At 44.5% G+C, this 26,565-nt stretch overlaps 1 protein-coding gene across 2 annotated transcripts in view; it reads left to right on the forward strand.

The window, feature by feature from the left end:
- TSPAN4 (tetraspanin 4) overlaps positions 1–26,565 on the forward strand; it is a 453,873-nt gene that overhangs the window by 367,503 nt on the left and 59,805 nt on the right. For both annotated transcript variants that reach the window (XM_075162965.1, XM_075162964.1), the window contains one exon: positions 8,195–8,386. In XM_075162965.1, coding sequence (XP_075019066.1) covers positions 8,195–8,386 — 192 coding nt within the window. The remainder of the gene's footprint in view (positions 1–8,194; positions 8,387–26,565) is intronic.

Below are 26,565 nucleotides of genomic sequence, written 5' to 3' on the forward strand. Positions count from 1 at the left end.
TCGCTCGCCTGTCACGCGGGGTGTCAAGGTCAGGCCCGCGGAAGGTGGCACGTCACGTCTACTTTGAAATGACGTTGAGCGCTACACACTGCCTTGCACCGCGGACAAGGCAGTGGCTTGTAAAGGAGAGTCAGCGTGTTAATCAATCCGTAAGGAGAAGCCTAGCGTGACAGTCGGGCCGGATCCTTGGCTGTTGTTGGTGAGGGTGTGACTGATCCGCCACGCTGGTTGACACCAGCGGGGGATGTAGGCCTGCAGCTCTCGGAAGCGTTTGGCTGCTGCTCGTGTACATAACGGCCCATATCGCAAGATGAGGTTTTTGTATTTGAAACTAATTTTTAAGCAAAATGAAAAGAATATGGGATGGCAAGGCCAAACAACTAGTTTCGTAGAGCTTTTAATTTTTAACTGCTTATCTGCAGAGCTGAAGAGATTGGCATTTGAAGTGCTTTGTGCTTTACTCAGTTGCGCTCTTTTAAAGCATTTTCCAGGAAGTCGTAGAGATATTAGTGAAAGAGTTCAAAAGTAGAATTCAATGACACCAGAACAAAATAAAATTTTGGCTTGAGAGAATATTCCGCGGTGAGTAGATGTTGTTCTAAAAGAAAGCGTTGAGCCTGGGAGCGGAGCAGCATCTGTTTGTGAGGTGTAGTTTATGTGGGGTGATGCCTGTCTACTGGGTGGAGCGGGCACTCATTGGGAGTTGGGACCAGACGTGTCTGTCTGAGAAGGAGCGCAACTGAGAACCCATCTGAATGAGATGAGGAAAGGATTTCCTGAGTTGTTCCCTTTTACAGAGGGGCTTTGCAGACTGCGGGCTTGGGGTTTGTGTTTTTTTTTCTCTTTTCTTTTTTTTTTCCTTCTGTACAAACCTCATGATGTGCTCCACTGTTGAAGTCGCAGGTCTCAACAGACTCCGGAGGTCTGTCCCAAGACTCAATAGATGGGAGACTTTTCTGCCCTTATTCATGCTTCTCTGAAAAGACTTCTTCGGGGGGACTGTGCTGACTCAGCCAGCCTGACAGTCAAGGTGCTAAAGGTGGGGGGGAGTATGGGGTGGAAAGGACACGCTTGCATTCAGCCAAGCTGTAAAAGGTGCTCAGTCCCTAGAGTGGGAAATCAGGGAGACTTTTTACAATGACCTAGAGGATCCGTAAGGCCAGTTCTCATTGATTTTTTTTTGCTGCAAATTATGAGACAGCTCAAGTGCTCTGTGGTGATGACAGCTGAGAATTTGCTGGTGGCTGCCCAAATTCCATAAGCAATACTGAAACCCTGGGCCACGGCTGCAGGAGCAGAAGGCAGCACTGCCGAGGAGAAGGAAGCACATGTGTGCGAAGAGCTGAAGTGGAGGTATCCTTATTCTACTTCAGAAATGCAGTTAGATAATTTAATCCTTTTTTTTTTTTTTTAAAAATGTACCATAGCAGAAGCACTGTGGTGTTTCTAGTTTAGCTATTCGCTGCACCAACACTGTTATGTGTTACATGTCTGTTCCATGTGGGCATAAGTTCTAGGATTTCCCTGCAACTATTCTATATTAAACTGCAAAAAATGTAGTGGACTGGGTGTGTAGAGGTTAGCAGGTCTTACCCAGATTTGCTAAGGCTGAGAGAAGAGTCTGGATAGGATCCATATGCCCATTGGAAAAGAAACACAGCTTTTATAGGTCCAGTGGATCCATGGGAGAGAAAGAGATTTTGAATTTGTTTATGAATTTGATGAATGAACAGATTTCTAAATTTTGGTTTGAAATAAGCTATGCTTTCATTGATACAAAACCAAGAGTAGTATACGTAGGTAAGGGGAAACAGGGACTTAACTCTTTGATTGTTGTCTGTATCTATAACCCTGTCTCTGAAAATAGGCAGATGCCAAGCAAAACAAGCAAGCTAAAAAAAAAAAATCAAGTTCAAACTGTAAGTGAGCATTAAAACTAGGGAGGGGAGGAGGGTAAAGTGAGGAGAACGTACAAATGCTCATAACGCTGAGAAAGTTTCATCTAGCCAAGTGCCCTATTTTTGGTCATGGTCACTCAGAGATGCTTAAGAGAGAATATAAGAAAAAAGGAGAGAGAACACAGGACGATTTTACCAGCTGCTCCAATTAACGGTTTAAGGTCTTCCCCTGCAAGGGCTGCATGTAAAATACCATTTTTAATAAATGCTAGGATACCTTGCCCTCCTTTGATTTGTGTAATCCCTTTTTGAACCTGCTTATATTTTGACATCCACAAAACTCTGTGGCAATGAATTCCAGAATTTAATTAAATGTTTTGTGAAGAAGTATTTGCTTTTATTGGTTTTCAACCTGCAGACCAAATAACCTCTAGCTTTTTTTATCTCAAGAAAAATGAATAATGATCCTCTATTCACTTTTCCCATCCCACGCTGGCATTTATGGACTGCTACTGTTCCAGTCTCTTCACTCCCAGGAATGTGGCCCCTACTAGCTGATCTTTTTTCAAGTATTTTTTCCTAATTCTTTTAAAATTGTTGCTAAAAGGACACAGCTCAGGTCATGGCCGTTTTGGATGAGGTTTGCGCCTGTCCTTCAGTTCTGCACCGCAGAGCTCTGGAGCCTCAATTCGCTAAGGGTAGAAATGCTTCAGTTCCCCATTTACTACTCCATTTCACTTTCTAAAATCAGAGGCACAAAGCGATTCAATTTTATACCATCCTTTATTTGTTAAATTTCCATATACCATCCCATACTTGTCCAATTCCAGACCTCTGACTAGCGAAAGAAATGCAGCTTGTGCTACACGGAGGTGATGCTACTGGTATGTGTCCCATGAGCTCTGCTAAAGCGTCCATCCGTGCGGTGGGACGCCACCCGCAGAGTCAGTCGTCCTGCGTACGGGCAGTCGGCAGCGGGGGCGTGGTGCAGATCATAAAATCATAGAGTCATAGAATCATTAAGGTTGGAAAAGACCTCTAAGATCATCGAGTCCAACCATCAACCCAACACCCCTATGCCCACTACACCATGTCCCTAAGCGCCTCATCTACACGTCTTTTAAATCCCTCCAGGGATGGGGACTCCACCACTTCCCTGGGCAGCCTGGTCCAAGGCCTGACCACTCTTTCAGTAAAGAAATTTCTCCTGATGTCCAATCTAAACCTCCCTTGGCACAACTTGAGGCCATGATGGAGGTCTCCGAGGTCTTCAGTAGCCTAATGGCCACGAACTGCTGGCTTGAAGGTGTTTGCCAGAAGTGGCCACTTCTCCTCCGGGACAGGCAGCAGCTGCAGGGCAGGCTGTTAGCACGTGCTTGTAGAGAGCCCCGCGGGCTCTGCATTAGCACCCGCGCTTCTGCTTTTTCCATTCTTGATTCATTTGATCCTGACAACGTATATAGGTATTCCATTTCCACCTCTCTATGTGTCTAGCTGAAAGAAACAGTAATTTAAGTATGCCTTACATTACAAGAACATTTGCTGGATAATGTTCACATCGCTACTATTAATACTTTGGTGTTGATTTTTCCATTGTATACTCTTACTCTGTAGTTAGAGGGGGAAGCATATTCACACAAGAGTAACTGGATAGCAAGTGGGATTGAGAAAGCCCTTCTAGTTTAAATAGGTGGAGACTGGGGGGGAAAAACCCTCCAAGTGAGTTAGTTTAACTGCAAAACAACTGGTCAGACCTTCCACTTGGGTTCTGTTATCAGTGTATTTTTTTAATACACGAGGAATTTTTTTTAGCTAAAAGAAGTAGTATGATGGGTAGATCCTAATCAGATACAATATGAGAAGCCTCGATTAGATGCATTTTCCATGTAATAAAACCAATAAAAAACCCACTTAAAGACACCAACACCATTATCATGAACAATGAGGCAATTTCTCCTGCAGTATTTTAAGTGTGTAGCTGTAACTTCAGAATAATTTTCTCCAGCAACATGCATATATCCGGGGCTGTTTGGGATTACTTTGTTTACCATACTGTAAGATCAATTCTAAATGTATGCACTGAAGTCTGAATAATTTATTTTCTAGCCCATTAAAACAATTTGGGAGGATCTAATTCCTAGGCAGCTTTTTTGCCAAGAGAACAAGTGCACACGGGTCCGTGTATCTCTTGGGGAAGGAGAGACAGACTGAACCTATGCTTCTAGAGCAAGCCACCCGCTTTATTGCTTGACTCTGCTCTATAAATGCCCATGAGCAATTTGTCTTGAGCAGAATAAACCGCTCCTTCCGCCGCCAATTGCAAAGTCCAGGGCTCGGAAAGAACCCACTGCTTGGGTCTTTGGACTCACCGTTTTGGAACTGGGGCACAGACTCACTAAACAGCCTGTTCGAGATTTACCCTGGGGTCTGGCCTGGAGCGGATGCTTAACTCAAATCTCCTAAGTCTTAGGGCTATGACACTATCCCTTCTGGTGTCCCGCTGTTTTGGCCTTAGAATAAAAGATTTTACAAAAAAATGCAACATTTATTGCAAAAAAAAAGGTTAGAGGAAGCTGCATTTTGTTTCAGATTTTGCCATGAGCTGCCTTGCTTGCAAGAGAGTGGATTATCATGAACAATTAGGCAAATAATGTGTTAAAAATTTCACAAGGGAATTTAAAAAATGCTGTTTTCAGTAGCGTGACATCTTTGAGGGGGATTTGTTTGGGGTTGGTTTGGTTTTTTTTTTTTTTTAGAAAGTCAGCCCTGCACTCACCACATGGAGTCAATACAGACTCGTATTTGGCTGCCAATAGATCAGGTTCAAGCTGCAGAGTTCTCACTTATCTTGTTGTTTCAATGCTTTCTCTTTTAACCATGACAGCTTCACTGTTTGCATGGAAGCCCCCAAATTGTCAAGAGTAGCCCTGTTAATGGCTTTGTTTTTTAATTTCTCAGCAAACCCTGAAAGCTGTCAGGGGTTATCATCTCATCCCTCTGCTTCCGACTGTTTGGCACAAACAAGGACTGGGGGTTGGGGATGGGCTATGGAGAGAAAAAGTGGAGGAAAGGGAACATCATAACTAACTAAGTAAAATTATCCGTAACTTAACAGCTCCTTAGATACCAAGATGAAGGAATCAAAACAGATAGGCAGCATAGAACCACAGTCTTTGCTCTGACCCAGAATAAATAAATGTGATCCCTCTGATCCCTGGATCTTAGACTGGAATGATGCTGCTGTTAAGTTCAGAACGGGGGGGAGAGCGAGCTTTTTGAATGTTTGGGAACAGAAAACATTCTGCTATCGTTGGGAAGGCTCCTATGGCTGTCGTGGCGGGTCTTCGTTCCCTTAAGCATTTCCTTAACCAGGTGCCTGGGCGTTGCTGTGGTCTTTGGATGGAGGCTTAGAGCTGTGCTGCACCCCTTGGAGGAAAGGGGGCTTTAAAGGGCAGTTTAGGCTGGAGTTAAGGGCAGTCTCTGTTTCCCAGGGCCTGGTGTGACAGCTTAGCGACTTTATTCAAGGACCGTGAGGGGACGTTCTGCTGTGGGCAGAGGGACGTGCCGAACCAAGGTGGCGCAGCCCTCAGGGATGTGTGCTGACGTGTCCTAAGCAGCGCTTCGTGAAATCCAGTTTGAACCAGATGGTTTAATGCTCAAAGGATCCCCTTGTGCATTTCAGGGTTTGGTTAATCAACCTAAGGAAGAGCTGTTAATTATCTCTTCAAAAATAGGAAGATAATGAGCTGCTAGAGAGCCTGATGTGTATTAGTGTATCTCTGAATCAAGGGCGATGTAGTGAGATCCTCCTGCTGACCAACTGACCCGAAATTCTCAGCCCTGATCTAAATGGTGCATCCACAGCCGCGGCATTTTGCGTGGACCATCTCCTGGTTTTGTGATGTTTTGTGCCGCTGGGGAATTCCCAGTTTCCTCAGACAAGAATGACTTTGGAGGGAGGAGATGCTGGAGTCAAATGCCGTAAGGGCAACGATGTCTTAAGCATTATGCACTGTACACCGTAAAGAATTTAATGGGCGATGGAGGAGCAGGGCTGGCCTCTACCGAACACAGCAGGGTCCTCAGCGAGACCCACCTCCCGTCGTACAAATGGTCGTGGGAGGTGTCAGCGTCACTCAAAGCAGCGTAGCAATGTGGGGAGCGCAAAAGGTGATAAAATAAGCTGCCGCTCACTGGTGCCGTTGAATTGCTTCAGAACAAAGAACTGAAGGTAATAGCTAAACGGATTGCAAGGTGATGCCTCTGCCGCTGCTGGGCATCTGCCTTCGTTAGGCTTAATTGGGCCACTGCGCCTGCAGCGCCGAGGCTGATTTTGAGGCAGAATGTCCACGGGCTGCAGAGGCAGATGCGCTGTTGTGCCTTCCCATCCCGTTCCAGTGCTATTCCTGACTGTATTTCAGAGCTCTGACCGGTTCGGTTTTAACTTGGGTGTCTGCCACATCTCCCTCAATGCTGTTCTGTAGTCCAGTAGACCTTCAGAGTTTTATTCCCATTTTAGGGAATTTATTCCTAATTTTTTTTCCATTTTTTTCCTTGGGCCATGTTGATAGCTTGTGTTTATATCCCCTCAGTTACCCTACGTGATTTTCTATGGGTTACCTTCTTTAAGTATTCTTCCCCCTCCTCTCCTCTGGTTATTCTCCAACCATTTTAGACCATGTTCGAGATCATGGTCCGTAAGCGGGCGTAGAGGGGAGGCATTTCCAGTGTATATGGTCAGGGCATGGACTGTCCCTCCGCGGCGCTTGTCGAGGGTACTTTGCGAAAGGGCGAATATGGCGATATGGGATGTCTGGATATGAAAAGGCTGCTGAATGACTTTATTTGAGTCCCTGTGTCCTGGAGCCTGCCTGCTGTCCGTGGAGACACGCAGGTTGGTGCAGCTGAGCTACACTGCAATCAGGTATAGTTGGGCTCCTTAGTTCTGAACAAAATCGACTGGTTGGCAGCTGGGGTGAGGAGTCCTGCCTTGAGACACGGCTGCCGTTGTTGTCCCTTGTTGAGGGGGAATTCAGTGGCGTGCAGAGGCAACCTTAGCAATTAGTACTAAGAAATTGCTTTGGCTTCCGTATTTCTCTTCTGTGTTTCATTTCTGAGGCTTAGCTCTGCCTTTTTCCTTCCCTGGTTCATGAGCTGCCTTATGTTCATCCACTTTATGCAGACATTTAATTGATATGCTCCTATGTCTGGCTTACTACTCTATGAACACAATTTCTTTCCTAGCCTTTAATTGATTTGGATAATAAAGGGCAATTATAAAACTCAATAAAAATTGGTTATTTTAAAGGGAGAGCGGGGAAGAAAGAAACCTAAGTGATGCTCTGCTGTATAATAATGCAAAATCCCCTTTGGTTTAATTCTATTTAATTGCTCAGCTTTACTCAAGATTGTTACAATTCTGCAGGCTTTCTCACAATTATAAGCAGCATGCTTACAAATGTTTGTGTTTTTTAAAAGTTCCTTGTGTATATAATAATTGTAAATGTTACAGTTTTGCGGTGGCTGCTGCCTGCACTGGCATCCTCCCTGCTCCTTGCGCACATCCCTGGGGAGCCCGTCCTACTGCTCCCCTCTCAAACTTTTCCTAAACCGGCCAAATCCTCTTCTGAGGATTGAATTACCAAACCAGTGGCCACATTAGGAGTAAACATCTGTTTGGGTTTTTTAATGCTACGGGAGGATTCTCCCTCCTTCTCTGGCCGCTTTACGCTCTCTTGCTCCGAGGGAGGCTAGGCCTTGGACGGGAACTAACTAAGAAGAGCTGTGAGGTGTCCTACCAGGGGATGCTTTGGCAAGATTTGTTTATGGCGTGTGCCAGGGATGGGAGTCGGTGTATTGGGATGGGAAGAACAGGGGATCGAAAGTGCTTCAGCCACTCTGGGCAGCCCTCTGAGGTACCGAAATAGGATATGGATTTTTTCAGTCCCTTTGAGATCTGAATCTTCGGAAATTTCTCCTTTACTCAGTGTCTGCTTTTTCACTAGAGAGGAAGAGAGACCTGGTATTGGAAGTTGTGTCTTGGATTTAGGAAATCTGGGTCTTTTTCTTGAGTGTTACATCTTACTGATGAGTTCCCCCTCTATGAATTTTTTTTCTTTCTCCTCTGTCTGTTTTCCCTGCTGAAAGTGCCATAGGGAGAGATCATTTCTTATTAGGTGTGACTGCTGGGTTCACCCCAGCAGAGCCGTTCCACCGCTGCCGTATTGATATGGATTAACATCTGGGGTTGCTTGGATACGATAACCAAGTTTCTTTGTTTCTCTCTATTTTCCCAGTTGGGAGGCTGTGGAATCCTTGGAGTAGGCATCTGGCTGGCTGTTACCCAAGGGAACTTTGCCACCCTCTCCTCTTCTTTCCCGTCCCTGTCGGCTGCCAACCTACTGATCGTCACAGGGACGTTTGTCATGATCATTGGCTTCGTGGGCTGCATAGGTGCCATCAAAGAAAACAAGTGCCTCCTGCTGAGTGTGAGTATTAAGCCGCTACGCCATTGCAGTGTTTGCTGTCTTCAGGTGCTGGTGCTATTCCAATGCATGTTACAGTGTCCTTACTTCCTTACAGAGGTTGCCCACTTGATATGGATGAGATGGGAGTCATGTTTGAATCAGTCCCTGGTAGCTCTAAGGAGCCGTTAGATCATTGCTGACCATGCTTTTAACCTGTCCTTGGAGGATGAGACCTGCAAGAAGGGAAGAGTTAGTGGTGGGGGGGGTTTCCTTGAACTCTTCAGAGAAGAGGGAGGGGTTTGTGGAGGCATCTTTTGTGGTGTACCCTTGAATTATCTTTTACTCAGCTTGGGTAGCTATCTACTCCAAATGTCTACCCTGGGGGGACCGATGATCTGAAGTCGTGGGCAGAAAGATCAATGTAGTCAGGAAACATTGTAAAGAGGTTGATTTTGGTTTAAATTGGAAATGAAGTCCTTCAGATTTGGCAGTGCTGGTTTTGCCAATCATTAACTCTCAAAAGACTGAGATGTGAGGAAGCAAAGGTGCCAGCACGAGGAGACTGCTGTGAAATCAAAGATTAATAAGGTGCCAGCTGTCCATGATATAGCAGAGGCTTGAGCCACATCCCTAGTGTATTTTATCAAAATGTAATTTGATGCTACTCAAAGCTGGACTTTACAAGTAGTGAGTCCCTGCTGTAGTTGGTGTTGGTGTGTATTTTGGGTCTTGTTCGGCTGAAGACGAGGAAGTGAGGTGATCTTGCTGCTCAAGTCCAGGACTTCACCGTGAAGTTCGGCAAACCTCAACGGGAAGCGAAGCTGGGGTTTAGTTTAGTGAGCTGGTGATTCCTTTGTAAAAGGCTGTTCCTCGCCGTCCTTCACATACTCATTTTGCTCCCCTGGGAACTACAGAATGAGTCGAGGCACACAGCCCCCAAGAAGAATTCACCCTGTAAAAATCTTTAGGTGACTGTGAGATTCTAAGCCTCAATAGAAGACTCTTTCCAGACCCCTGCCTTAATCAGTTTTTAACCAGTAGAAGTCAGGACCAGTCAGTCTAGGCTAGTAAGGGCTATTTATGTGGCAGGTAGGTGGTTTGAAACTAAAATGAACAACATAAATTGAAATTAAGGCAGTTTGGTAAGCGGAAATTTACGTTGGGAAGGCTGAAGTCAGAATCTGAGGCTGGAAGTCCTTGACAATTTTAACAGTCTTATAAATACCCACTTAGTGGAGGAAGTGTCTGGCCAGCCAGATGTAATTACTGGATTACAGCTTCAATGCCAATGCAGCAGGAGTCCACAGGGTGCCGAGTCTAATCGTGTAGCTTATATGTGCAAAATTAATCACCTATTTTCTGCTTTTTTGATTAAAGTCCTAGCTCAGGTGTGACCAGCAATGTGCAGTGTCGTCTTATGTGTCAGGATCAGGTCAGGATCTGGCAGTCGGTCCTTGGCACTGGATGAGCTTCAGCCGTTTCTCTCCTATGGTTTGTTGGCCCTCATCACTCCTTTTGGCAAGGGCAAAGCCTCCCTTGATCAGCCGTCACTGCTGCAGCTCGGGTGGGTGTACTCAGCCAGCCCTAGGTGGGCACCCTTGTAGGGAGACGCGACTGTTTGGGGGCACCGCTCCCCCTAACACGTACTGCACAATGCTCGGTGTCTAATGCCTTCAATGCACAATCTAAGGACTAATCTAATGCCCTTCAGTGCACGATGTAAGGACTGTACTTGGTGGATCAAGTTAAGTAATGCAAATTCGTTTAGTAACTCTTTGCATGGAAGAATTGGGCAGCTTGATCTGATTTGGTACCAGCCTGCCTGTCCTTACCTTTGCGTACCGTAGCTATTCAGCGTGGCCTCCATTCTACTCAATTTTCTTCCAAATTGAGTTATGTTAGAGCTGATTACAGCTACTTTAATTCTGAATTAGCCCAGCTATAGAGGGATGAAGTACAGTTTCATTAGTCTACGTTGAATTCACTTTTTGTTTAGTCTAGAGTAACTTTCCACAATGTGCATCGGTACTTACTCACCCTCATTAAATACGAGTGAGATTTTTGAGCTCTTGTGAGTTCTTCAGTAGAGCCTATCTGTTTGGAAGAGAGATGGATGGTGGTAGGAGCTTCTGTTTCTGGGAGCAAAGCCTTATTGTGTAGGTTTGTTCTTAGTCTTCCTTTCCCCACATTGCTGGTTCTGTTTGACTAGTTTGAAATAGTACTTCTCAGTTCAGGGCCAGGCCGTTTTGGTTTTGGCCAGCTCCCATTTTTCTAGGTAACACAGGTAGCAAAATAAATGCTTGAATGAAAGAACTTGCTGAATATCAAACCAAGGCTGTTCTTAGGGTGTGTGGTTGCTACATCTCTTCGTCCTTTTCTTATTTCACAGGTGTTCCCAACACTGTGTTCTGCCAAAACGAAAAGAATCTCTTCCCAAAATATCTGTTTTTTGTTAAACATCTGTTGTGGTTTAGCCCCAGCCAGCAACTCAGCCCCACGCAGCCGCTCACTCACTCCCCACTGGGGGATGGGGGAGAGAATCGGGAGGGTAAAAGTGAGAAAACTCGTGGGTTGAGATAAAGACAGTTCAATAGGTAAAGCAAAAGCCGCACACAAGCAAAGCAAAACAAGGAATTCATTCACCACTTCCCACCGGCAGGCAGGAGTTCAGCCATCTCCAGGACAGCAGGGCTCCATCACGCCTAACGGTGACTTGGGAAGACAAACACCATCACTCCAAATATCCCCACCTTCTTTCTTCTTCCTCCAGCTCTAGATGATGAGCATGATGTCATATGGTATGGAATACCCCTTGGGTCAGTTGGGGTCAGCTGTCCCAGCCGTGTCCCCTCCCAACTCCTTGTGCCCCCCCCAGCCTGCTCGCTGGTGGGGTGGGGTGAGGAGCAGAAAAGGCCTTGACTGTGTGTAAGCCCTGCTCAGCAGGAACGAAACATCCCTGGGTTATCAACACCGTTTTCAGCACAGATCCAAAACCCAGCCCCCTACGAGCTACTGTGAAGAAGATTAACTCTGTCCCAGCCAAAACCAGCACAACATCCCTGAGAAGGCCCCTTCTCTACTGCTTTTTAAGAGGACTGTTTGTTGCAGCTGGGATGTGGTAGGATTTACCATCTAAGTTGTACTAAGCATTGGCCACCTTGCGTGGATATGACACACGCTGTGTTTGACAGGCACTGCAGGACCAAGTCCTTACGCGCCTTTCTGTATCTCCCAGGCTACCACTTAACATCTGGCTTTGTTCCTGGTGGTAGCTAAGATTGCTTTTTGAAGTGAATTCCTGTAATTTATATCTCCAGAAGCTACTACCACAAATGTGACAGCAACTCATGGAATAAGTTGTCCTGCTCGTGTGTGATGTCACTGCCATTCCTTCCAGTGCAGCGTTTGGTTTCGCTAACTTCCCCTAACTTTGTCTTCCATTTGGAAATAGGAGCTTTGGTAGTACGCAGACAGAGAAACTGAAGTCTGGCTGCACGGGTGTTTAAGATGAGCTGGTGGAGGCTACTTGATTGTATGGGTAGTATATTCTGTTGCACTGCTCACTGGATAATGTATTTGATTCTCTTAATTTGCCCTCACCTCCTGATGTTTGGCCAGCCCCAGCACCAGACCGATAAAGAGGCAAGTGCTAAACAAGCTTAGGGAACTGGGATGGACAGGAGTTAGACAAGGTCTGCAGGCAGTTGAAACAGGTTTGTGGTGGGCTTAAAAGCAATGAAAAGCTATTAACGGAGTACTAAAATGAAAGGAAGAAGGAAAAGCTAGGATGTTGTGTCCCCTGAATGTTTCAGTAGTCTGTATGCAATAGTCTGATGAAGTGAGGCTTGGAACAGACAAAAAGAAAAGGAAGTGGAATAAACCAAGCTGGAGGAGTAGCCAGGGATGCTATCGTGGTGGGATGGCAGATACTCAAGTTATAGGCTACATATATGAGATCAAACACTGTTCCACTGAGCAGAACATCGCTGTGTATCTCTGAGTGAGCAGCAGGTTTCACTGACCTCCCCCTTTCCTCTGCTCGATACAGTGTGGGAGAATGTCTGGGATGTTAAGTGTGACCATAGACAGCAATAAAGATGATGTGAATGTCATCTGGTTCTCCAGATGCTCTGCCCGTACTGTATTCCTGTCGCCTCCTGCTCTGAAATCGCGCCCTTGAGATCTCCTTGAAGACACTTAACAGCATTATAAGGATACGGACCACACGGACATGCCTGGTTTAACTAAGAACAATTTGGACCCCCACTTGCAGTTACCTCCTGTAGTGCACCCTGTCCTAATAATAGGTTGGCGGTAATCTTTAGACCTGCAAGGACTGGAAAGACAAATTTCCCATGCAACAGGAGCACTCTTGTTCCGCTTCCTAAAAGCAGAAGAAAGAGGAAAGGATGCGGCAGTTACAAGTTGCGGAAGGGTGTAGTTGGGAGGACGTGCTGCTGTTATTGGGATGGGTGGTTTGGAGGAAGACATTGGAAATATTGCAGGAGGCATGGAGCACCACTGGGATCCTAAAATGGACTGGGAGGGAGCAGGGCAGGAAAAACTACTAGTTCAACCCACCTGCATTGGAGCAGAATTTTATGTGGTGTTGGACACAGCAGGATGTTTGTGTATGGCCTTGCCCTATGAATAGTGCTACTGCTCCGTGATGTGATAAGGGATGAGATTTCCTAAGGAGTCTGCTTGAGGGAGTGAGAAATGAGCAGTATCGAAGAGACATTTCGATCTATTTAGATTTCATACACTAGGTTGCAGAGCAGATGAGACTCTGATCCTGTATCTTGGTGTTCTCCACATATGACATTTGTATTGGGTTGTCAGAGCAAACCTGTAAGCTCTTTGGTACTAGGCTGCTGTGATGTTAGGTGTAAATGATAATTGCTTACCTCTGGCATTTGCCAGCGACTTTTGAAAGAAAGGAGGGCAGACAAAGAGTTTTAAGTAGCAGAGGACAGATGGAGAAAGGAGGTCGAAAGCAGAAGTAAAGTTTAATTTGTAAATGAGATTTTTGCGTAGCTGCGTGCAGTAGTCGGGTATGATCCCTGTTAACTCTCTGAATAGAGTGTTTAGATGGACTAAAGCTTCACAGTTTTACTGACTTGGAAGGACTTACCTCGTGTCCACCAACTAAGGAGCTGGCAGATATTCTTTACGCAGTGGCAGCGTATAGCCAGGACAATGCCTCATTAATCTCTTAAGAAACAGGCCCATTCCTATTTCTCTGCATTCAGAGGAATAGAATAATATGAAAATCTAAAATGGAGTGTGAAAAAAAAAAAATTGAAAGGAAACCTCAACCATTTTGCATTCTGCAAAAATACGCAGATGGGGTGAGTTGTGCAGCTGTCATTCTAAGATCTCGGTGAACAAAGAATGCATATTTACAATGATTCTTATTTGCTCCAGCTACAACGTGAAAGAAGATAAACTTTTCCATCATTAGATTTCCCTAGGGAAATCAGAGCAACTAGCATTTCTTGAAATAAGTATACAACCTGGTGTATATAATCTTGCATCTGAATGTAGATGCAAAATGATGAGTGAAGCGGGCGAACAATGCTTTCCTGCTTCAGTAAGGTTCCTTTGACATTCCTGCTATTCTTGTTGCTCAGGACTGTGTAACAGAGATCCCTCTGCTACAAGCTCAGCTGTAATTAGAAAACAGCAGCGTTGTTCTGATGGGTTTGGTCACTGTCCTGAACAGGTGACAGAGGTAATAAGCTAAGAGTCTGACTTGAGAAAGTTAATTTATGGACTTCCATTGATTTTTTTCATAGGTATTTGATCCTGCGCTGCAGGATCATCTAGCTGTACTGCACATCTGTACAGGCTATCTTGAAACAAAATTAGGAACCTGTTTTTGCTCCCGTCCCCTTTACAAGTGTGTTATAGTTCTAACGTCCATCAGAGCTATTAGTCATATCCATCATCTTTGTGAATTTTAGCAAAACATTTCGCTTGAGTGCTGTTACCCCATTGCAATGCATGTGCTTCTCAGCGGAGGGCAGGTCCTTGCAGAAGATGAGGCACCAGCTTGCTCCACCACCCTAGCACCCTCCGTTACGATTGCTTGATCGTAGTACTGACTTCAGGCAGGCGCCGTATGTACGTACGCACATGCCATTGCTCTGTGCTGAAGAAATTTATGCCTGATTAAGTACTTTTTTCTCTTTCATGCTCAAATGTTGACCTAACTGATCCTTAGGTGTCTGTGTAAACATTGTCTTTTAGGTTAATTGCTTAAGATCTATGTTTGAGGAGCTAAATTGCTTGAATTCTCTGCCTTTCATACCTGTTTAGCTGAGATCTGGATTTGTATGCTTACACTGAAAAAGGTTATTATTCCATGGATAGTCCAGGTTAAAAATCTCAGCTCTAGACATTAAATCATGATCGATTATGCTATTTATTATCTGTGTTACAGTATCCCCTGCAGGCAGCCCATGAGATCAGGATGCTCGTTCTGTATAAAACTCCTGGTAAGAGGAGGTCCCTGACCAGTAGAGCTTACTATTTAAAGAGATGAGACAAATGGAAAGTATTATTATCCTCATTAGACGGAGGGGGAGCTGCAGCACAGTGAGACTAAGTGCCTTGCGTAGGTTGCACTGGGAGATTGTGGGAGAGCTATGAAGCAAACCCAAATTGTCTAAATCTCAACTCAGTGCCTTTGTCATCTTCTCTGATTACAGCAGAATATGTCCTGTGTGCTACAGTGACCTTTAAGAAGTATTTAGTCCATGTTTCCGTAATAATAATGACAATTTTGATTTCTTTCATCATATGTATTATGTCCAAATGTTAAATAAATATCCCAAAGCAAAATTAGTTCTCAATTTTTATCTTGTTGAAAGTGCCGAGCTGGCACAATTAGCTGGTTTCCATGAACTCCACTGCAGGCTGTCCCAGCTGAGCCGATCAGCCTAGCTGCAACATTACCTTCTGTCAAATGGGAAACAGGACATTCGGAGAAGCTGCCAGAAAGGGCATGTGAACATGGTCTAATGCAGATTTTTTTGCAAATAGGAACTTGCTTTTGGTCCAGGAAATCATAGTCACTGGTAAAAACCAGGAAGAATTTTTATGTCTGTTTGTTTTTTACAGCACACATGGATAGATACCATGTTTCCAGACTTTTGCAACTTAAATAATAACCCATGCCCTGGAAGGAAATAAAGTCCATAGGCAGTTCTATATTTCACCCTCTGATTTTGTTTTTTTTTTCCTCTCCAATGATTTGGTACGAAGAAGACTTTCTTCTGCTCCCGGCTGGGATGTGCAACACGGCCCATAACCCAGTCAAAAGAGGTGGAGGATGAGTCTTGCTTGTGTGGACCTTATTTATGGAATAGTCCAAGGGGAAAATGAGTGCCCATGATGTTTTGTACTGTGCTGTTGCAAGTTTTCTGAACTTCAGCCAGCTCATCTGTAAGTGAAATAGCAATAAAGAAAATGAGGGAAAAGTTAATGAGTGGGAAGAAAAGGAGAATAAAAAAAAGGCCTTGAGTTGACGTAGGTGATTCTTCATCACATATTGCCCACACAGGAATATATTAGAACGGGGAAAGGGCCTGAAGTAGACAAAATCCTGCTTCCTCTCTGATTACCCAAAGCCAGCTGCCTTCTTGTGAAGCACCAAGGTTGGGTATGTTCCGTCAGATCAAGGATTAGATAAGTAAGAAGATGGCTTAGATATGCCCTCTTTCCCCTTATTCCTGATTTGTGGATAAGCCTGATATTTTTTTTTTTTTTTTTTTTTTGTAGAAAAGCTGAAGCAATGATTAATGAGAAGGGGGAAGGAAATAATCATTAACAGACAGATCTATGTGTTCAGCTTAATTTAAATGAGAACCTCATGGTAATAAGCGAGGAGTTCATCACAGTTGCTGGAATGAATAAGATCAGAATTAAACCTTGATATTAGGTCAGGACCAGCTGTGGAACGAGCTGATACTATATAGGTATCTGGACGACTATCCAGACATCAAAAGGCCCTTATTTATGGAATAGTCCAAGGGGAAAATGAGTGCCCATGATGTTTTGTACTGTGCTGTTGCGAGTTTTCTGAACTTCAGCCAGCTCATCTGTAAGTGAAATAGCAATAAAGAAAATGAGGAAAAAGTTAATGAGTGGGAAGAAAAGGAGAATAAAAAAACCTACTGTTTTCAATAGTGTCACTGGATCCAATCAGGGAGCTGACAGCTGAAACTCCATTGATGACAGGGAATTTATTTCAAAGCAACTAAATGGGAAAGAAATAGCCTGTGAATGACTTAATCTCAGTAATTTAATGTGCAGACCAAACAGTAGATTCTCATTCCAGCTTAGCACATGAGCTTGTGTTCTTTTAGCAATCCGAGTAGCAAAATCAGGGAAATTGTGGCTGCAGCCACAGCAGCAAGCAAGCGGTGCAGAGACCAGGAAGGTACCGTACCGCAGCCTGAGGCGTTACACGTCAGGTGTAACGCGTCTCTGTGTAGTCCGTGTCGCATACGAAAGCCCTGACTTGCTACCTGTTTGGACTGTAGGTACGGAGCACCAACCTCCCCGAGTTTTGTTGCCTCTCCTTTATTATTAAGAGTCTGCTCCTCGCTGCCTTTCGGTTTTTTAGCTCCTTCTGCTTGGCTGATGCTGAAACTCGGGAGTGGATGGGACCTGTCTGAGTCCTCCTCTTTCTCCCTTCTTTTCTTCAGCTCTGGTAGCAGTTAATCAAAGAACCCGGGAACAGAGGAGAGAAAGAATAAAGCTGTTTTCCTTCCCTTCTGTTTTTAGACTTGAGCCTAGGCTCAATGTGTAGGAAGGGCTTACCTCATAGGGCAGTATTTATTTTTCTAATATAGACTGATGCAATACCACTAGTGCCTGATATGCTTTGAATCATAGAATATCTCAAGTTGGAAGGGACCCGTGAGGATCATCGAGTCCAACTCCCTGCTCCTCGCAGGACTACCTAAAACTAAACCATATGACTAAGAGCATCGTCCTGATGCTCCTTGAACTCTGACAGGCTTGGTGCCGTGACCACTTCCCTGGGGATCCTGTTCCAGGGACCGACCACCCTCTCAGTGAAGAACCTTTTCCTCATGTCCCCATTCCTCTTTGCTTGCCAGGGTGCTGCTTCATGGCAGTCGAACGGTGTGACGGTGCCAGTGCAGGAGTCAGTGGAGCTATACTAATTTGTATCAGGCTTAATCTGTGTGTCTAAATGGTTATCGGTGTTTCAGAGTTCCTAACTCCTGGTTGATTAATCTATTCACTAGTAGCTGATAGCTGTGTATTAGCAACAGTCAGCTTTTCTGACAGTCCACGCAGGCTCAAGACCCCCTATCACTTAGAAAGCCTCCCTCACCCCATCTTTTGTCTCAGCATTCCACCAACTCTTGCGTGCCAGAGTTTCTTGGAAAGAAACCCGGCTCTGAGCCGTTTCAAAAGGGGACCCAGAAACCAAGCCTAATCGTTCCCTGCTCCTGTCTGTAAGGATTTGAGGTGGGTCACAGATACTGCACACCAAATTACCAGGACAATTAGGTAATCCAATGAACCTCACGGTGGAAGAGCAGAGCATAAGACTATGGTGGTCAGGAAAACACTTTCAAGGAAGCCTGTCTTCTGCCAGAGCGTGCAGTCTCCGGACAGACGTGTTCATTGTCTGATCTGTAAGACTGACCTCGGCGGATTTTGATGGGCTTTTGCTCCAGACCTCGGGTCACCTGCAAGATCTGGTAGGCGACAGAATTACTCCCATTTTGAAAGCAAAGGACAAGTGACCTGTGTGCTCCTTGCCAGCCCAGACATTCATGTCACTTCTAAGCATAACATTGGATTTTTCTTTTTCCCTAACAATAAAATTATCTCCTCAGATTTGGTAAGCCTATGGCTTACCAAAGCAGCATGTGTGCTTATATTGCCAATCATTCATTTGCTGTTTTAGCCACCTTAACACTGCTTCTTGAATCAAAGAGCAACATTGGCTTTTTTCTTTAGAGGTTAGAATTACCTGAACCTCGGAAAAATCTAACCCTGGAGGTAAAGAAACGGAGGCTAGTTTGTGTAAATCAGTGACGCCTACACAAGGCGTGATGTGATGCTAGAGATCTTTCAGTTCCCCAGCAGGAGAATATTACCGGCTAGAAGGCAGAATTAGGTAAACCAAACTAACTTGCCATTCATTTTTTTAAGCTACTGCAAGACTGACCCATGTGCATCTGATGCAGCAGCCTCTGTGTAGCATGTTTGGGAACAGCAAACTGGGGAGAAAACCAGGAGTAGAAGTTAAACACAGACAAAATACTCTACCTTGTCCTTTGTTCTCTTCTTGACCATCTGCCTCTCACCATTTCCTTCACTTACACGTGCAGTGCAGTTTCTAGATGCTGTTTTGACACTCCTAGAGATAAGAGGAATTTTCTGTCGTTATAATTAGCAGGTGAGGTCCCATTGCAAGCTTAGCTCAGGGTTTGCAAATACGTGTAAAGGGAGAACTGCAGAATTGCAGAGTAATTTTTTTCCCCTCCAGCTCATCGTACGTCGGCTGAGCAGCACGGCCATGTCATTTGCCCTTATCATCTTGGGGGAGCTTCTGTCACTGTGCCCAGCACTTGGGGTCAGCCAGATGTTCGGTGTGAACACGAGCGTGAAGCCAGCCCTGCCGGCTCGCGCGCTCCCCAAGCAGGGCGTGCTCTCCTCCTCGCGGGGCACCGAGCTGTCTGATCGCATTTCACGCTGGAGCTCCAGATGACAAGAAATATCCTGGGGATGGTAGATTTGGGGAAGGAGCTCCATTTACGAAGTACCCAGGTGATGTTAAAGTCTGAGTAAAAGGTGTAAATTTAGACACTCATAACTTTGCATATCTTTGCCATAGATGGAGAATACTGAATTAACCCCAAGCCAGAGCCTTTTAGTTGTATTTACTATTTCCATTAGCTATGGTAGATGGACTCAAGCAACTGCTTTGTTCCTAATGGAGTGACGCGGGGACTTGTAAGAGCTAGTCTAATGTTTTAGTTCTTCAGCCGCATCGTATTTCACAAGTAGGGTGAGTTTCTGTCTTGCCTAGGATAAAGATTGACACCAGCTCATGTCACAGCTTTGCATTATGTTTGCAGAAGAGTTGAAGCAACCCTTAAAGGAGTCAAAGGCAGCGAGACCTTTATTTGTGCTAAGGAATAATAATCTGCAATCTGTTAAATGGGCCTATACCCACCTACTCTTGTGATGCGAGAGTGATACCTGGCTAATATTTCATGACACTTCGTTGATGTTGAGTCAGTTTTTTGAGAAGGTGGAAAATTACTAGAAACGCCACAAAATGCCAGTTAAAATCCTGTGACATATAGTATGGGAATGCCAAGTCTCTCAGCTCTCACTTAGTAATGCAGTAAGACTGAATGATTCCAACTGAAAGCAGTAATGAGACTAAAATGAAACACTGTTAATGTGTTAAAACTGCATATGTTGTATATCTTCCCAGAAATAATCACTGCAGATTTCTCTGAGCCTTATTGATCAGCAGGAGTTTTTGCACATTCATAAAAAATATAGTCCAAACATAAGCAGAGCTGTACTATATATCCAGCAGGCATAAAGCACAACTTTGTCACAATCACAATGAATTAACTATTAAGGCTTTTAGAGAATAATAGCTGATGAACCAAATTTAGATACATGCCATTTTCATAATGGAGTTTCTGTTCATAACTTTGCTCCTACACATTCCTAACTTTTTACAGTTTATGAGCAAATTTATCATTTTTATGCTGAAAAAAAAAGATCGGGAGGCTAAAGAGATTTACTTCCAAGGAAGTATTAAAAGAGCTAAATATGCACAGCATGGCAGAGAGAGGGCTCAGATGGGATGTAAGTCTACAAATATCGGAGGAGTCTAAATGCTATGGGCAGAAAGGAAGCACGCATGGTGCTACAAGGGGTGGGAAGTAGGAGCAATGGTATGGAACTAACAAAAGGAAAATGCAAACCGAGTGTCAGCAAATCTTTGGTACTGAGATGTAGAATCAGAATCCACTGTGGTGGAAATTGATGGAAGCAAGCTGCCCTTTCCCTTTTGTTGTGAAGTTCATGAGGTAGATCAATACACTGGGATTTTATTGTCTGTAATCCCAGTTATTGTTACTGTCTGGGCACTGTCCTGCCATTTCTCATTCGTTGCTCTGTCTCTTTCTGTACAAGTCTTCCAGGCTGCAGAAGAAGTCATTTCTAAGCTGCAAGTACAATTCCCATTGCACTTTTCCTTCTGTTCTCCTCTACTTGCTCGGTTCCTTGGAAAAGAAAATCAAAGAAAATTTAAAAAAAACTAAGCGAGCCTTTCATAATGTTCCTACTCCCTATTAATATATCTGATCAAAATGCCTTTGGGGGATTATGTGAAATCAAACTTCTTGTGAGAACTAGTGATACGTTAAACACTTTTGCTTTCAAAAATGGAAGAAAGTTTCAATTTTTTTTTTCTTTTTTGAGTGCTGATAAAATCTGTACCATATTAGGTTTTATTCTGTGGAAGTCATGTACCAGTATGTAATAAAAAAGCTATTCTGGGAAAACTTCATCGTGCTTGGGGATGATCTTCGTGTTGCTGTGCTCAGAAAGCCAGAGCCAACACTGGCAAGCATTGGTACCTGAAAGCAGGTACAGGACCCCTACAAAGAGCGGGTTGTTCTCCAGTACCTGGAGTTCTGTTTTCCAGTACCTCAGTGGGAATTCTTGCACTGATTTTGACTTTTCATAGGCGGCTTGATTTTTTCCAAAGTGTGGAATATGGAGTAAAATTGGCAATAATTCATAGCATTCAGGACCACAGACAGTGTTACCCCTTTTGGTGCTCGACTATGATCTGAGTTTGTTGATGCGTCTGTTCTGATTTGGTTAGGCTGGGGATGCTACACTTCTGCGGGGAGGACATAAGATTTTGACAATGCCAACCATAGTAATGAGGCAGCTCCACTCGGGCTGGTAGATATTATTTCAAAATAAATAATATAATTTGTGATAAGAGAACAGGAAAATTACGAAGCATATTAAATTCAGGGAAAGTTCTTCATTTTCAGGCAGCTTGGAAAAGCGTGGCTGCTATAAAATCCATTAAGTTCTTTTGACTTTAATGGAGCTCTGTGAATTTGTAGGTAAAGGTTTGACTTCATTTATTCAAAAAAAGAGAGATACTGTTTACACCTTCAGTATTAAGATGCTATTCCTGCAGAGAAGGTTATGTGCGGAATGGGATATAATTTTTGATAGTATTTCTGTTCATATCAAATTATAATCTAAAAATCAATTTTAAAACATTTCTTTTTGGCAGATAGTTTAGGCCTAAAGCCCAGTAACACAATCTGATAATCCTCCTTTTAACTCAAAAAATAAAGGACCTTCTCCTTTTGATCAGAACAAGCAGAGATCTTTCCAATGTGTGGAGAGCCTGCACTTTAATACATGCCTTTGTTTTAAACCAAAATAAAGATAAATGTGATAATTGGGTAGTTGTGGGCCATACCAAGCCCCACATTCCCTTACATTTCTTGATACTGAGAAAGAATAACATCTTCTTGCAGAATAAGCTAAGGCTACATCTGGAGTGCTTAGCCCAATTTGGGGCTCCCCAGTAGAAGAGACAGGTACATACCAGAGGGGAGGGAGTCCAGTGGAGGGCCACCATGGTGGTTATGGGGCACATGATGTGCAAGGACAGACTGAGAGCTGGGTTTGTTCTGTCTGAAGAAATTAAAGCAAGCAGGAGATTTTATTCCTATCTTCAACTGCCTTATGGTAGAGTCTAAAGAAAATACCAGAAATTCCAGCTTTTGGGAAGGATTCAGAGGGATCGGACAAGAGGTAACGGACACAAGTTGCAAGAAGGGAAATTCCAATTAGAGATGTGGAATATTTTTGTTATTATGAAGATGGTCAAGTATTGGAAAAAGGCGTCCGTTGAGACTGTGGATGGCTGTCCGTCTTCATCCTTGGAGGTGCTCAGAAGGTGACTGGACCCAGCTCTGCACAGCTTCATCTGGTTGACTGTGCTGTTAGCAAGGGGTTGGACCAGATGATCTCCAGAGGTCATTGCCAACCTGTATGTTTCTGTGATTCTAAGAGACGGTCTTCTAGCAGCCAGAGCTGGACTATTCTTGAAGACCAAAGATATATATGTACACGTTAGGACCAGGCAGACAAATTAAAATCCCTCCCAGGCTATGAAGTTAGAGTTCTCTTGGCAGACCAACAATTTTAGCCCAATGAATTCTCTGCAATTTCTTCTAGGTGCTTATTAACTAGGAAGTGAAATGTAATACTGAAATTAAAGCTGATCAGTGGGGACTTGGTAATCCAGCCTAACTGAAAGGCAAAATGCTTGACTGTATCAAACTTGCAGTTGATGTTACAGAGGAAGGATTGCCTGTAAATCTTCTATTTTTCTCTTCATCCTGGGAGCTGCGGCAGGCCAAGAGCAGTTAGCTCGCTGGAGCGCTTTCACAGGAGCAACCTACCTGCTCACGTGTTTTACTTTATATTGTCTCTGTCAGAAAAGAAGCTAACTGTCCCCCTTGCAGACAGATTAACAGTGTAGGCACTACCTGAAGGAACGCAGCACAGGCTGGCTGTTGAAGTTACTTGTCCAGTTTCTTAGGTAGGTTATGCTAATTTGTAGGCTGTTTGGTCTAAACAAATTATTTGCTAAGCCATGAACTTTAAAACTGTTTTGGAATGTGTCACTGTTCCAAAGAGACTGCTGGCTTTTGGGTCTTCCTACTACTTTCTTGGTATTTGTTGAAGAGGATTTGAAGAATACTTTGCAAAAAACTTGTCTCCTGTTATTAGCTAAGTTGAGAAGAGGGTCTGGCACGCTGAGCTCTTACTGTCTCCTTCTGAGACAGACTCCCATCAAACTAAAAGCATTACTTCAGGGAGCAGTCTAAACGCAGCAAAGATTCTCAATCTTGCCGTCAATTATATCATGTTTAGTCTCATAGCAAGATGTTAGGAGACTAACAAGATGATCACAGATTGGTTTTCGTTGTACTTGGTCACCTTTGTCTTTGGGAGACTGCGAGAAGATCAGCTACTCCTGACATGGAGAGATGAGCAATTTGAGCAACGTGATAGAACTATTGAGAAGATTTGAGAAGGAGAGGCAGTGGGGAAGCAAAAGACCCAATCCTATGTATTACTGTGTGATGCTCAATCGTCATGCAGAGAGGCAAGTGTCTATAACATCTGAGAAGCCAGAGAATCTTGTTTGTTTGGGAAGAAAATATAATTAACTTGTTGCTCTGTGCCTTTGTGAGCTGTGATAGAGACGTGCTTTAAATGATGTACACAGGGAACAGTTCTTGATTCTCCCACTGATATTAAGAGGCTGGCTGAAGAGAACCAGAACTAGTGGGTCAAAAGCCTACTACAGCCCCAATGGGGATGGAGTTGCCAGTTGGGACCTCTTCTTCTCTAATAGATTTTTCTCTCTCTGACATCAGGAGGGTGATGCATAGCTATCAGGTAGGCTTGATAGCAATTGCATACTTCCTTTACTCCTTTAATGGGAACCTGTGGGAAAGTCATGGGCTTCGTAGAATATGAAGGTAAGTACTGAGAAACTGGCCTTGGCTTTCTTAAGGGTTGGAAATCAGCAGTGGTAGCTAGACAGAAAGGCGTCACCTTACCTCCCTCCTCATCAAAACTTCTGTGAGGTTATTTCAGGTGTAATTTATGAAAAGCTGTGCAGTAGGTACCTCTCCAGTGAACCTCTACGAGGTTGCATCCCACTATTTGACAAGTAGTGTGGTAAAGCATCTCTCTGTACGAGGTCAGATTAATCTTTTTTTTATGGAGTTTCACATGAATGCTTTGCTTTGGAATTGTTGTTTCTCCATGCATAAATCTTTATTATACCAACAGCCTGCAGCCCCGGTGAAGCAAAGCAAAGCTCATTTTTATTCTTCTCTGTATTTATCACCACAGTGAAAGAACTCATTTGAAAAGGAGCTGTGGGAGTTCCCAGCAGGTGTGGTGGGGGTTTGGGTGCTGTGAGCCTTCAGTGGGCTTAGTTTCTCCCTTTTAAATTTGAATGGGATATGCCAATTGGGTGTCATTCCCTTTGGGATGAACTGCGGATGGAACTGAAAGTGAACTTCTGTTGGAAGGTGCTCTGGGAATAGAGGAGCAGGTTGTGCATGCGCCCATGCAGGCACTGCGGTCTGGTGGATCAGAAGGTGTGCTGATGTGTGTAGGCTATGCTCGGCAGCCAGCTCAGCCTGAAGCCTCGATTTTTACTTTCTGACATGTTGGTTTGGGTTCAGGTAGGGTTCTTCTTTAGAGGGGGATGATAAATGTGCTGACATGTAAGTGCTTGTAGCTTTTACCAGATGGTGAATTTGAAGGGTCCACCTTGAGGTTGACCTCACCTAATTTACCTCTGCGATAAAAGGTGCAGTGCGTGTCTCTACTGTCTGCACACAGGGCGATTACTAATACGTGTTAGTTATCTGTGATGTAACAGTGACTTTTTGTCAATGAATGCAAATAGTAAGAAAGATAAAACTAGAGGTTTTATTTAAAAACAAAAACATTTTTCTATGGAGAAAAAGCTTATCTAGGTTTTGACTTTCTGAACGGTGTACATTAATTTTGGTTCACTGTATGACTTCCGAAATCTGCAGTGCATGAAACCCAATTCCCACCAGTAATAGCTTGGAGGAACCTCTGAGCCTCTGTAGGGAAAGACTTAGACATGGTACATAACCATCACTGAGAGAACTTTTATTCTGAGCTCTCCTAAATTTTGAGTGCTTGACTTCACAATTTTAGCATCTTTTACGATGGCGATGTCATACCTGCTTCTCTAGTTTGGATGAAGAAGGCAGGAGCACCATCGTGGTCTCGCCAGGAGATCCAGCCCGCGGGCTGGGCACAGCGGCACGGCTGGCGGCAGCCGCTGCCTGCTCCAGTCCGAAGCGGGGGGTGTTAGCAGAGTTGTACGACTTGGCGTTGCAGGGGAAAACACTCTCGAGTCATGAAATTTCACTTAATTTATTGCCAATTAAGATAAACTTCTAATTACTGATTCTGGTATTGAGAAATAATGACAAACAATTACACGCTTGAGAAAACAGCTCAACTTCCCTCCAGACACCTTTCCTCCCGCCTTGCCAGGCTCCAGTCCGCTCCCCGCACATTACGCTCGGCCACGGGGGTCCCTGGGGGGTGCTTTCCTCTTTCCGCCACTCTTCTTTCTTGCTCCTTTTCCCCGCGGGCTCCTCGCAGGCCGCCATCTTCTCAAAGGCGAAGCTCCTCCTGGGAACCCACCGGCCCCTGCGCGGGCCTTGCCTTTTTCAATGGCCTCTCCTGCCCCCAGCGGCTGCTGCCAGTAGGTCCAGTTTCTCTGAAACGGGATCGCATCCCAAACCAAACCATTCCCCACCTCCTGTTTAAAAACGTCCTTCCTCAGGCTCCCCGTTCTGCAGGGTCATTCTCTGGCTTCGTCTGTGCTGCTGGGCGCAGAGCAGGGAGGAAAGCGCAGGAAAAACGGGTCCCTGACTTCGGTCCCGGCGGTGCCCGCTGTGCCAGGTGATGTCCTGCGAGGCGGGGTGGAGGCCATCGCTCGGGGGGCGGCAGAAGGGCGTTGCACGGTGCGCGGGTGCCGCGGGAGCGGGGAAGGTGCCCTGTGGGATGGTTTGCGAGGTGCCCGGTCGCACGTGAGCTGCGGGAAGGATGCGAGCAGGCTTTTTGTGGTTGTGGACTTTGAAAGGTTTTAGCTGTTAAACCCTCTCATCTCTGCTGGATGTGTGAAACACAGTTTTTTGAAGGCTGATACCTTTCCCACAAAAATCCACTCCTGGCTGGGTGAGACAAAAGGCACGTGCCTGGAATGGAGCCGCGCTTTGTTTCAGGTCCCTGCTCTAAACACCGGAGCATGAGAGGATTTCAGATTAAGCCACCAGAAATTTAACCTGGGCAGAATAACATACTTTGCCCTGCTTCACTCTTAGAAGTAATTGAAGTGCTATTTTTGACGTTCTTCCAAAAGCTTTTATCCTTTAGACAGAAACAAGCTCAGAATATATAAGCATAGACAATTGAGGTTTGGCAAAATTATAAGCTGATGAAATTGGAGTCCTGTGGTAGGAAACGCTGATCACTGTTTGTAACGGGTATGAGCCCTTCCTTTGTTCTAG

This window comes from Calonectris borealis, chromosome 14 (genome assembly GCF_964195595.1).
Source record: "Calonectris borealis chromosome 14, bCalBor7.hap1.2, whole genome shotgun sequence".
NCBI lineage: Eukaryota > Metazoa > Chordata > Aves > Procellariiformes > Procellariidae > Calonectris > Calonectris borealis.